Source organism: Prionailurus viverrinus, chromosome B4 (assembly GCF_022837055.1).
Source record: "Prionailurus viverrinus isolate Anna chromosome B4, UM_Priviv_1.0, whole genome shotgun sequence".
Taxonomy (NCBI): Eukaryota; Metazoa; Chordata; class Mammalia; order Carnivora; family Felidae; genus Prionailurus; species Prionailurus viverrinus.
In genome coordinates, this window is record NC_062567.1 from 55,558,680 (window position 1) to 55,572,167 (window position 13,488).

The window sequence follows — 13,488 nt, forward strand, 5'->3', positions numbered from 1 at the left end:
TTGTCTAATTCATCTAAATTTTCTAACTTACTGACACATAAAGCTATTCAAATAATAATTTATTATTAAAGTCATATTTCCCTTTTCATTCCTAATATTCATTATTTATGCCTTTCGTTCTTCTTGATAAAATTTACCAGCGGATTGTCTATTTTATCAGCATTTTCAAAGAAATAAGTTGTGGCCTGTTCATTCAATTATTTTAAGAAATACTGAGAATATAACATGTGATGGGCATTTGAGATATACCAGTAAACAGACAAAAATCTTTTGAGCTTATATTCAAATAGGAAGAGAAAGACAAAAACAATAAATAAAATTTGAAAATAAGTTATAAAACATTTTAGAGGATGAAAGTGCTATGGAGGAAAACAAAGGGGCTCCAGACTGCAGGCATAGTTAGAGAAGGGATGAATTACAATTTCAAACAGAGTGGTTAGGATGGGCCTCAAGGAGAAGGTAACATTTCTTTGAGGACCTGAAGGATATGAGGTTATTGATTCTCTTCATTGTATGTCTTCTATTTCATTAATTTTTCTAGATCTTTATTATTTCCCTCCCTCCTTACTTTGAATTTTCCTTTTGTTACTTCTTTTTTTTAATGTTTTATTTTATTTTTGAGAGACAGAGAGAGAGATGGGGGGGAGGAGGGGTGCGGGGGGTGGGGGGGGGGGAGACAGTGCGAGCAGGGGAAGGACAGAGAGGGAGACACAGAATCCGAAGACAGGCTCCAGGCTCTGAGCACAGATACCGACGGGAGGCTCAAACTCACAAACCATGAGATCATGGCCTGAGCCCAAGTTGGACGCTTAACCGACTGAGCCACCCAGACGCCCCTTCTTTTGTTACTTCTTGAGAGGATGCTTAATGTTTTAGTCTTTTTTCTTCTTCTGCAAGTATTTAGGGCTATACATTTTTCTGTAAGTATTGCTTTAGATACATTCAACAAATTTTCAAGTATTTTCCTTATCATTGACTTGTATCTTCTGACTTCCATTATCTTACTTCTTGACCCACTAGAAAGTTTTAAGAATTCCCAGCATATTGGATCTTCCTGTTTATAACTGATTTGATTTCTTTAAAGCTTAATCTCATTGAGGTTATAATACATGCTCTGAACTGTTTCAATCTTTTGAACTCTGAGAATATGTTTATGTCACAGTACATTGCCAATTTTGTGCAAAAATGTGTTTAAAATTCTCTAGTTGTTGAGTGCAGTGTTCTAAATGTTTACTTCATTAGATTTGTTCATCATGTTGTTCCAATCTTCTAAATCCTTATTTTTTAATAGTTGTTCTATAAGTTACTGAAAGAGGAAATCTTCCACTATGATTGTGGACTTGTCTATTTCTGCTGATCTCTGAATTCGTGAATTGCATATTTCAATTATATATTTGTATATATACAAACTTATATACAAATTATATTTTCTTGGTTAGTCAAATCTTTATCATTACAAAATGACACTCTTCGTTTCTAGAATTACTTTTGGTTTAAAAAATCTATTGTGTCTAATATTAATATAGCAATATCAGCTTTCATTTTTCTAGTATTTGCATAGCATATCTTTTTCCATCATCTTAAACTTTTCTGTATCTTTATTCTTTAGATGGTGTTTGTTAAAAGGTTATTGTTGGAGTTTATTTTTTATCCAATCTGGCAATCTTCCCCTTTTGATTTTTGATTTTGGGGTGTTGTGCCTTCTTTTTGTATTCTTTCTTGACACCTTTTCAATGGATTTCTTTTTGGGGGGGGGTCAATATACTATTTTCCCTTTACTAATTTGGAAGTTATATATCTGTTTATATCATTTCAGTGACTGTCCTAGAAAGTCAACATATATACCAAATATAAGAATACATTTAGGGGCGCCTGGCTGACTCAGTTGATGAAATGTCCAACTTTTTTTATTATTATTCATTTTTGAAAGAGAGAGAGACAGAGTGTGAGCAGGGGAGGGGCAGAGAGAGGGAGACACAGAATCCAAAGCAGGCTCCAGGCTCTGAGCTGTCAGCACAGAGCCCGACACAGGGCTCGAACCGTGACATCATGACCTGAGCCGAAGCTGGATGCGTAACTGACCGAGCCACCCAGGTGCCCCAAGAGTCCAACTCTTGATTTCAGCTCAGGTCATGATCTCACAGTTCGTGGGTTCCAGCCCTGCATCAGGCTCTGCGCTGACAGCACAGAGCCTGCTTGGGATTCTCTCTCTCCCTCTCTCTCTGCCCACTCCCCTTGCTCGCATACTCTCTCTCCTCTCAAAAATAAACTTAAGGGGCACCTGGGTGGCTCAGTTGGTTGAACGTCCAGCTTTGGCTCAGGTCATGATCTCACAGTTCATGGTTCAAGCCCCGCATCAGGCTCTGTGTGGATAGCTCAGAGCCTGGAGTCTGCTCTGTCTCTCTCACTCTCTGCCCTCTCCTGCTTGTACTCTCTTTCTTTCCCAAAACTAAACTAAACTAACAAACTTAAAAAAAAAAAAGAATATATTTATCCTACTACCAAACAGTACAAGGACTTTAGCACATCTTAATTTATACTCCTCCTACCTAGATTATATGTTATTGCTGTCAAGTATCTTTTTATAACAGTAATTATAACAGATATAATTCACATACCATACAATTCATCCATTTAAAGTGTACAATTCAGTGGCTTTTAGTGTATTCAGAGTTGTACAACCACCACCATAATAAATCTTCATCACTCCTCAAAAAAGAAATCCCATAGCCATTAGCAGTCATCCCTTCCCATTTTCTCTCAACCCCCCAGCTCAAGGAAACTACTAATCTACTTTCTCTATAGATTTGCCTATTCTGGACATTTTATATAACTTGAGCCTTACAGTTTGAGGTGTTTTGTGACTGGCTTCTGTCACTTAACATAATGTTTTCAGAGTTCATCCATGCTGTGGTATGTATCAATACTACCACTTTATGGCTGATTTCATTGTATGGATATATGACATTTTGTTTACTTATTCAGCAACTGATAAAAATTTTGGGTCCAGTTTGTTGTCCTGTATCTTATTTTTTAAACCTACGTGTTATTTTGATTATTGTTTTATACCTTACACATATAATGTGTTTTGCAGGTGGTAAACTCAGTTTTTGCCTGAGAAAATATTTTTATTTCACCTTTATTTCTGAAAACGATTTGAGCTCATACAGAATTCTAAGTTGGCATTTATTTACTTTCAGCACCTTGAAGACCATCCCATTGTCTTTGGCTTCCACTGTTGCTGTTAAGACCAGAGCTCAAGTTTTGCTCAGTTCTGCAAATGCCCTCATGATAAAAACAGTTTTAAGTGCTTCCCTTACTTCTTTGGTTGTTTAGGTTTTCTCCTGATAATTTCTTACTATCTTATCAAATCTTACTTGCTTTAAAGATGGTAGTTTTGATCTATATGTACATATTTTAGTCAGCATTTATTGTTTTTAGCAGAAAGTTTGATCCAAAAAAACTTAAGCCCAATATTACTAGAAATGAAAAAAACCAAAATAATATTTTTGATAAAATTACTTTTTCTTAGCACTTCCTTTAAATTGATTGAAACATTACAACTGCAGATTTCACTCAAAGTATTTTTTAAAAATCTATTTACCTAATTAGCAAAACCCAGCCTTCAAAGTTAAGCCAATGGGCCGTATCACAATTACTTCCTATCACATTCAGTCTGACTTCATTTCTCAGTACAAATAAATGTGTTAATACACATCACCATGACAAGCTACCTTATGTTTTATAATGAGCCAGGTATGAATTGATTTCCTCACACATTGTTTTCAAAAGCTGTAATTTTAATGTTCTGAACTTAACACCATTTATATTTTAGGGTCAACACTGAACATTCCATAGAAACCAGGACTCAAATTTTAGGCAACCTGAGCCTGTTTGTGAATACAGATCTTCCTTGAGATAGGGTTACATCTTGGTCAATGCATTTTAAGTTGAAAATATGGTTAAGTCAAAAATGCACTTAGTACACCTAACCTACCAAACATCAGAGTTTAGCCTAGCCTACCTTAAAAGTGCTTAGAATACTTACATTGGCCTACAATTGGACAAAATCATCTAACACAAAGCCTATTTTATAATAAAGTATTGAGTATCTCATGTTATGTATTGCATATTGTACCGAAAGTGAAAAACAGAATGGGTACAGAATGGTTATAAATGCTTTGGTTGTTTAACCTTGTGATCATGTGGCTGGCTGGGAGCCGTGTCTCACTGCTGCTACCCAGAATGAGAGTATTGTGCCACTTATCACTAGTGCAAGAAAAGAGCAAAATTCGAAGAATGGTTTCTACTGAATATGTATCACTTTTACACCATCATAAAGTTGAAAAATCACAAGTAGAACCACTGTAATTTGGGGAACATATGTATAGCATTCTAAAATTAAAATAGGATTTAAAGTACAGATGTGAACACTAAGTCCCCCCCATCCCCACCTTTGCCCATTATTCATAGTTCTACAGCTGGTGGTACTCAGGCACCATTCTTAACCTATTAAAATAAAATAAATTCAAATAAAACTATTCTAAGTCCTGTGAAATATCTTTTTTTTTATTGTTGTACTACTAAAGTTGTATTATTAAAAAGAATTCAAATATCAAAATTTCATTATTAATGTTATTTTCTTTACTGGAAGAACAGTCGTAATTATTAGCTGGGAACAACTGGAATCATCTATGCATTCATCAATCTGCATTGCAATTCTCCCCTACTATCTAATTAATGTCTTCTGCTACTTCATGTATTCTATGAAGTACAGTGGTTTCTGAAAAAAAAAAAAATACTGATATAAATGCAGTGATAGATCTTTTAACAGTGTACCTTTTCTGTAGTCTTGTACAATTTTCCTAGCTTTTGCAACAGATAATTCTAATTTATGTAAAGTTTCACAAGCATCTTTAGGGTCTATGTAAAAATATTAAGGTTATTTACATTTTTGTTGATACATTTAATTTCTCTTCATTAAAAAAATTAATATTATTTTTGGAGTCTGGATGTTTTATCCATAAATTACAGGGGCACCTATGTGGCTCAGTTGGTTGGGCATCCAACTTCGGCTCAGGTCATGATCTCACATCTGTGGGTTCAAGCCCCGTTATCAGGCTCTGTGCTGACAGCTCCAAGCCTGGAGCCTGCTTTGGATTCTGTGTCTCCCTCTCTTTCTGTCCCTCCCCTGCCCTCACTCTGTCTGTCTCTCAAAAAATAAAATAAAACGTTAAAAATAAATAAATAAGTAAATAAATTACATTGTGAGAGGGTTTTTAGCATCATCATATCACAATAATCTCATGGGTATTGTCACTAAAAATTATTATCAGTTCCACAATTCAAGATAACAATGTATAAGAAATCCAGAATATCTCAATACCTCTGATGCCACATTTTGCCACAAAAGACAAAATGTCCCTTGGTAACTTGATTAGAGAGAGTTTTACCAACATCCATATCTGATTTGTCCCTCAGTTTCATAGTCCAGGCCCTGGCACAGTGAACCGCTAAGATTTGGATATGTTTTGTTTTGTAAAGCAAAAGGGTAATTGTGAAAAGTCAGGACTTCAAGACAGATTTTTTTTTTCCCCCAGGAAAGGGGAAATATGGAAGTTGATGATCTGGAAATTGATTTCCATAAAACTATCTGTGTCCTAGCATCCTTAGAAAACCTTTGTGTATCTCTGAGAGTACTCTTTACGTGTATAAGTAGGTTAATTTCAGTGAAAAACTTCTAATCTAGACTGCTGCAATAGCTTCATAACTGGTCCTCCTGCTTCTACTCTTGCTTCCCTACAGTGAATTTTCCTCTCACCTTTTAAAAATGTAAATCAGACCATGTCACTCTTCTGCCTACAACTTTCCCAGGCTATCCACCATTCTCAGAATAAAACCCAAACATTTCACTATGGTCTACTTGGCTATTTTTGCAATGTGTCTCTTCTTTCTAGAATGCTTATCCCCTAGATAACTATTACTAATTAAGCAACTCCCTTGCTTCTTCTAGGTCTCTACTTAATTTCCTTAACATCCTGTATGAAATAGCATCACCATTATCCCCTACCCCACATTTCTCACTGACCCCTTTCTTTGTTTTCTGTATTTTCAATGCTATCTGATACTATATTATTTTTTCCTTCTTTTTTTTGAAATGTTTATTTTTGAGAGAGAGAGAGAGAGAAAGACAGAGAGGGAGTTGAGGGAAGGGCAGAGAGAGGGGGAGACACAGAATCCGAAGCAGGCTCCAGGCTCTGAGACGTCAGCACAGAGCCCAACACGGGACGCAAATTCATGAACCATGAGATCATGACCTGAGCAGAAGCCAGACACTTAACCCACTGAGCCACCCAAGTGCCCCAATATTATATTATTTCTTCAATTCTCCTCCCCACACAGAATGTAAACTTCGGAAAATGAAACTACTATCTAAAAAGATATCTGCACCCCCATGTGCATGGCAAGACATGGAAACAAGCTAAGTATCCATCCACAGATGAATGGATAAATATATGTAAATGGAATATTATTCAGCCATAAAAAAGGAGAAAATTTTGCTATTTGTGACAACATAGAGAAATGAGGGCATTATGCTAAGTGAAGGAAGTCAGAGATAATCACCACATGATCTCCCTTGCACGTGGAATCTAAAAAAGCTATATATTCTATAGAAAGCTATGTATTCTGTAGAAATAGAATAAACTGGTGACTTCCAGGGGCTAGGCCATGGGGGAAATGGGCAAATATCTGTCAAAGAGTATAAATTTCTAGTTATAAGATGAATAAATTCTGGAGATCTACTGTATAGCATGCTGACTATAGTTAACAATACTGTATTGTGTATCTGAGACAAATTAAGACAGTCGGTCTTAAATGTTTTCATGACACACACACACACACACACACACACACACACACACACGCTGGTAATTACATGAGGTGATGGATGTGTAATTAACCTTAGTTTGGTAATAATTTCATAATATATAAGTATATCAAATCGTTATGTTGTATGCCTTAAACTTACACAATGTTATATGTCAATCATATCTCAATAAAGCTGCATAAAAAAAGAATGTAAGCTTCATGAGATCAGGGACTCTCTCTTGCTCCTGTTCTCTTAATGTCTACAACACTGCTAAATCAATGAAATAAGTATTCTTCCATATTTCTGCAAGGCCTTAAATACAAGATCTTCATTCCTACCTTGTTTGTGGTAGCAAAAAATAACATAAACAACAAACAAATACAAATAAACAACATAAAAATCAGAGTACATACTTTCAATGAAACATGATGCAGCTGTGAGAAGAAGTGGCATTATCTCAATGTGCTGAAAGAAAAAGTTTCCAAAGACATACTTATTCTATCCAAACTATGATGCCATTAGATGTAATGTACCTTTAAATTACTACCAAAAAAGGGAATGCCCAAGATGGAAGTCTAACAGGAGATGCCTGTATAAAGCCGGATATGAGTAAAGAGAAATGAACTCACAACACAGAAAGATACAGCAAGAAAACTTACAGATCTCAATCCTGAAAATGAATAGAAAGAGAAAAAAAAAAATCCCTGAAAATTTAGGCCACAAGCCAGTTCATGTGAATTTGCTGTCTGACTCATACCATTAGTGTGGTCCAAAAACCCACAAGCAGAGAATTTAAAGCAGTATCAGGTTGTGAGTAAGCCCATGTGACTGACAGAAGCAAACATCCTCTCTGGAAGAAATGGATGTCAATCCAAGACTACGATGACTGTAAGATGATATAGATACATCTCAATTTTAGTAAAGTGTAAAAAGATGAGTATCCTAGAATATATTAAATACAGTCTCATTAAGTGATAAAGAGAAGCTGCAGGATACTCCCATCTGTGGGGAGAAAAAGATGTGTGTGTACTTCTCAATGCTAAGACAATTTAATGAAACGACATGCAATAGTTTTTCTAGTCTTGAGTAAGAGGAAATTTTCTGGTTTTTATGCTATTTTAATTTTGTACCATGTGCATATATTACTTTCCCTTAAAAAAACTGTGACAAATCAGAGAGAATAAAATATATCTTTCAATGTTTTCTTAACTATACTTACAGACTCAATTCATCCCCAACCACAATCTTTAAGAATGGAATAAATAAAAAGGGAGAGATTTACTCCTTACGTTTGGTCTCAAATTTCACAGGCTTACTATCACGATTCTCTAAGGGATACAACACTCTGAATAAAAGAATATAGAAGTATTTATGTAGCATCCATGCATACACAATTAAGCACCAAATCATTTGGAACAATGAGTTTTCACATTGAAAACAATGCCTCTAAAATTTCACAATCTAAAGCCAAAAATGAAAATCCACACAAACCAATAAACTATTATAGACCCACGTACAAATAATTGTAGTCCTCCAGAATATTTCCATGAGAATGTGTCCTGAGCCTTCATAAATTTTGTTCAGTTATATCCATAGCCCTTAAAACAATACCAGGTTGGTAGTGAGTCCAAGGGACTGAGAGAAGTAAACACAGAGGCACTCAACAGTATGTCTTGAAGCAATGTTTAATAGTGTAAATATTGAATACATACATTTAGATAAGCATTGCCTTTAAATAGTCAAAGCCTGAGGTGTTTTTAAATGGTGGCAGGGTACATGGGGTTTCACATATTCATTAGACAAATACTGATTCAATGTCTACTATGTGCCAGGCACTGAGCTAAACGCTATGAACATAAAAATAAATGACATGCTCCTGACCTTGAACAGCTCACCCCACATGGGGCTCTGGGCTGACAGCACAGAGCCTGCTTGGGATTCTCTCTCTCCCTCCCTCTGTGCCCCTCCCCACTCACACTGTCTCTGTCTCTCTCAAAATAAAAATAAAAATAAAAATAAAGTTAAAATCTACTCAATGAAAAAAGAAAAAGGCATCCTAGGCATCCCTAATTAAATTCAATTTCTTGAATTAAGTTAAATTAAATTAAATTAAATTAAATTTCTACAAAGTACAAAAGAAAATCAAGTATGCATTACTATACAATGCTCTTAAAGACCTATTACCTTAGGGTCCACTCTTAAAGTTTTGTAACTTGGGGCGCCTGGGTGGCGCAGTCGGTTAAGCGTCCGACTTCAACCAGGTCACGATCTCACGGTCCATGAGTTCGAGCCCCGCGTCAGGCTCTGGGCTGATGGCTCAGAGCCTGGAGCCTGTTTCCGATTCTGTGTCTCCCTCTCTCTCTGCCCCTCCCCCGTTCATGCTCTGTCTCTCTCTGTCACAAAAATAAATAAACGTTGAAAAAAAAAAAAAAAGTTTTGTAACTAAATTTTTGCGTTTATCTGGAAGAAAGAAAAGGGGTTCTGAATCTAACATTTTCTAGAGCACAACTAATAAAAAGCCCCAAATCTAGGTACATGTAAAAACTAAAGACTATTTTTAAGTCTTTGTGAAACTAGGAATATCTTTTTATATCAAATGTGAAATACGTCCTGTTTTGTAAAGGATTATCCATGATTTAAATAGCATTAATATCTATAAAGTAAGCTTAGTAAACCCTATAAACCATAATAAAACTAACTAGAAAACGTTTAAAATGTCTGTTCATACAACGTCAGTGTTTACAAGACTATCTATTTTGAGAAAATAATTTCTACCTACCTTTTTTGCTTTGGGACCCTGAAAGTCGGAAAAACAAAAGGATTGATAAATTTTTTAAAACTCAGATATTTTTAACAAAAGTACCAAGATTATGTAAAACGCGAAAATTAGGAGAAGCCAGATAAAAAGCATAAGGAAACTCTCTGTACCATCTTTGCAACTTTAATGTAAATCTAAAATTATCTCCAAATGAAGTCTTTTTAAAAAGAATTTAGACAAAACTACAAGCAGGTCTAGGAAAAACTAAAGTAGTTCATCCACTGAAGCATCTTTTTAAAATTATACTCTTTAAATCTTACATTCTTTCTTATGACAATCACTCCATGATCTATGCAGAATGATGGGACCTAAACCTATACAGAGTAGCAGTCAGAAACTGCTAGTTTAAACGGTTCCAAAGAACAATAATGATTAAGTACTGGTACTGATGTCAAATTTGAAAGTGTGGAAATGATTTCATAAATAAATTACCTTTCTGTGATTAGATTGCTAAGTTTATAGAAAGAAAATCAGTTATTTAAAGCAAGCAAATCTATGATAAAATGATTCTGTTCAGCAATGTGTCTTAATGCAGATCTATTCTTTGGAAATTATCTTGGAAAGCACAGTATTTCAATAAATATTTACCACTGGCATTATCATTACAAGTGATTCAATAACACTACTTGTAATTTCCTGATTAGGCTCATGTGTCCATTAAGTTTCTGATAAGGAATCGGTAGGAGATCATGTGACTAAAAGATTATACACTTTCCACATCTGAAGACTTATACAGGAGAAATTATTGGTTCAAGCTGTAAGATTATCACTGTATTAAACATAAATGTTGAAATTCACATGAAGATTTTATCTTCTTGAAAAGTACACATATTTCATTAATTCATTCAGCAGATATTTAAGATTTGATTTGCACACAAGGTGCTCTGGGACACCAGAGGATATAATGAAGAACAGCAGAGCTTTTGCTCTCATATAATTTTTACAGTTGGGTTCTATATCTATTATACTTACTATCAATTCATAGTTAACACACTTTCATCTTGAAATAACTACTATACAGCAGAATATGCAAACAGTATTGCTCCTGTTCTCAAGTAGCCATATTTTAAAATGGGCAAATTATCATCTCTTACTAGTGCTTTTAATATGAAGCAGGGTTGGAATTAGTACTTATCCTAACCCCTCCTACAAATCATAAAAAGAGCATTATGTGTGGGGAAATAGGTTCTACTTACATAAATGGGTTAGAAAAAAGCTTAGGGAGGAAAGCCACCACCATGGGGCAAAAGCACCAAGGTTAGCTAGTGAGATATCGTAATGGATCACGAGTAACTTGTTATATCACCTGCAGGAAATTACTTTCCATCTGACACCAATACACTATTGTGCTTTGATCACACACTCCACTTGCCCCCCGCCCCCCAGACCCTTTGCTTCTTAATCACACAAGTTAATGATTATTATCTGATTGTTTTCTTCACGTTCACCACACGTGTAAAATCTTGTGCGCTCAATAAATACGGAGACAAACCCCTGTTCAGGGCTCTTGTCTCCCCCTGGACATTAGCCTTTCTCATATTCAATTCTGTGTCCGCTCTCTTGCTGGACAAGAGAGAACTCCAGACTCATAGTCTATGACAATTATGTAGTATAGTACAGTTGACCCTTGAACAACACACGGGTTAGGGGTGCTGACCTCTATGTCGTCAAAAATCCACATGTAACTTATGACTCCCCCAAAACTTAACTACTAATAGCCTATTGTTGACTAGAAGACTTACTGATAACATATAGTCAGTTAACACATATTTTGTGTATTATGTTTATACATACTGTATTCTTACAACAAAATAAGCTAGAGAAAAGAAATATTAAGGAAATCATAAAAAAAGATACATTAACAGTGCTGTATTTATCAGAAAAAATCTGCCTATAAGTGGATTCCCACAATTCAAAGTGGACCATTGTTATTCAGGGGTCAACTGTAGTTCTCAAAGTTCAGAGGGCATAAAAGTCACCTGGATGCTTGTTTAAAAAATGCATATTCCTTCAGTAAAAGTGTACACACTCACTTTCCCTTCCGCATTATGATTCAGTAGATATTAAGGACTGAACTGCATCCCCACAAAATTCATATGTTGAAGTCCTATCTCCCAGTACCTCCAAATTTTAGTTTATTTGGAACTAGGGTTGTTGTTGATATAATTAGTTAAACTAAGGTAAGATCATAATGGAACAGAATGGCCTTTAATCCAGTATGACTGGTGTCCTTATAAAAAGGAGAAATTTGGATACAGACATGCACACAGAAAGCACACCATATAAAGAATGGGGATATGTTGCCAAGGAACTATCAGAGCTCGGAAAGAGGTCTGAACAGATTCCTTTCCAGCACCTGCAGAAGGAGCAGAGCCCTGGAAACACCTTGATCTTAGATTTATCAGCCTCCAGAATTGTGAAACAGTAAGATTCTATTGTTTAAGCCACTTAGTTTGTTTTACTTTGTTACCTGGCAGCACTAGGAAACTAATACAGTAGACTTGGAGTCCAGTCTATTCCTGGACTCTGTATCTTAACAAGTTTTCCAGATGTGGTAAAAGCAAATGTTCCAGGGACATTTTGAGAAACATTGCTAGAGGGATAAGATGAAATTTATGCTCCAATGGAAAATAAATTAAGGGCTTATTCTTCCCTCAATTTACCAGCAGTTTTAAGTCAGTTTAAAGTCCATTTACTTCCTTGTCTTCCAGACATGAATGTTCTCCACACCTTATTTTTTTCCATCAATTCTGGAAACTCACATTCATACTTTAAAACACACTTTGAAAAGCATTGTTCTTCTCTTTCTGTGTCCTTCCTCACCCCAACTTCATTATTTCCAATTAATCTTACTCCATTGTAGACATTTCAATTGTTATGGTTAAAAAACTGTATTATTATTTAGTTTAGCCTGTCTCCCAGAGCAGGGAGGGGTTGCAATATTCACTTTTAGATCCTTGACTTCTAGCCTAGTGTCCAACACACAGAATTTAATTTGTATCTCCCCCTAATTAATGAATTAAATAACTAACTACATTTTTTACTTCCTTTGGTTTTAACCATAGAAGATGGAAGTCCCATTTAAGAAAATGGGGGAAAAGATACTCTCATAGCTACAGGGTTGGTCTGTGTCCTTGGAAAAGTCATGACAGCTGAGAAGTGCATTAAAATAAAGCAAGAAGCTTTATTATACTTAATAAAGGCAAGGCAAGCTGAGTAACTTGAATTACAAAACAATTCATATTTCCACAACAGACCATAAAAAATAATTTTTCAAAGCAGAATAACTTGTAACAGTTTTTAATTAACCACTGAGGAGGCACAAAAACATACTTTTGCCAAGCTGCCAATAAAAAAAAAGCAATTTAATGGAAACGTCTATCATTATTGGAAACTACCAGGTTCAGACCAATTCTTAAACCTAGCAACAATGCCAGATTAGGACACCATCTGACCGCAATGGCCATCCCCCGTCTGCCGAAACCGGTTTGGGATTCCCATCTGTCCATCTCCCGGACGGGAAGGCCATAAATCAGAAGGCAGACTCCCCACAGGGATATGGGTGCTTTCTTAAACCGACCGGCTCCCCTCTAAAATATGACATGCTCTTACTATATCATTGTAACATGGTGAATCACTGCTCGCCCCTCCACCACTTTTCCCGCTCACCATGCTGCAGCAAGCGCAAACCCGGTACCGGGCCAAATCTGAGATTAGAGTTGCGTGGACAAACGCTCCCGGGTAGTTAGGACGACAAGCCCCGCCCACTTGCGCCCTAGGGAAAGAGCGCAAATCCTCG

At 36.0% G+C, this 13,488-nt stretch overlaps 1 protein-coding gene across 7 annotated transcripts in view; it reads right to left on the reverse strand.

Annotated features, from left to right (window-relative positions):
• The window catches only part of DNAI7 (dynein axonemal intermediate chain 7), a 70,767-nt gene extending 57,291 nt beyond the window's left edge, over nucleotides 1-13,476 (reverse strand). For 2 of the 7 annotated variants that reach the window (XM_047866800.1, XM_047866794.1), the window contains exons 1-2: nucleotides 13,302-13,384; nucleotides 9,651-9,668 (exon numbers count right to left, since the gene is read on the reverse strand). In XM_047866800.1, coding sequence (XP_047722756.1) covers nucleotides 9,651-9,668; nucleotides 13,302-13,361 — 78 coding nt within the window. In that variant the 5' untranslated portion in view covers nucleotides 13,362-13,384. Of the gene's footprint in view, nucleotides 1-9,650; nucleotides 9,669-13,301 lie in introns of all 7 variants that reach the window. The other 5 variants (XM_047866796.1, XM_047866801.1, XM_047866797.1 and 2 more) reach the window with 5 other exon arrangements.
• Between the last annotated feature and the right edge of the window lie 12 nt (nucleotides 13,477-13,488).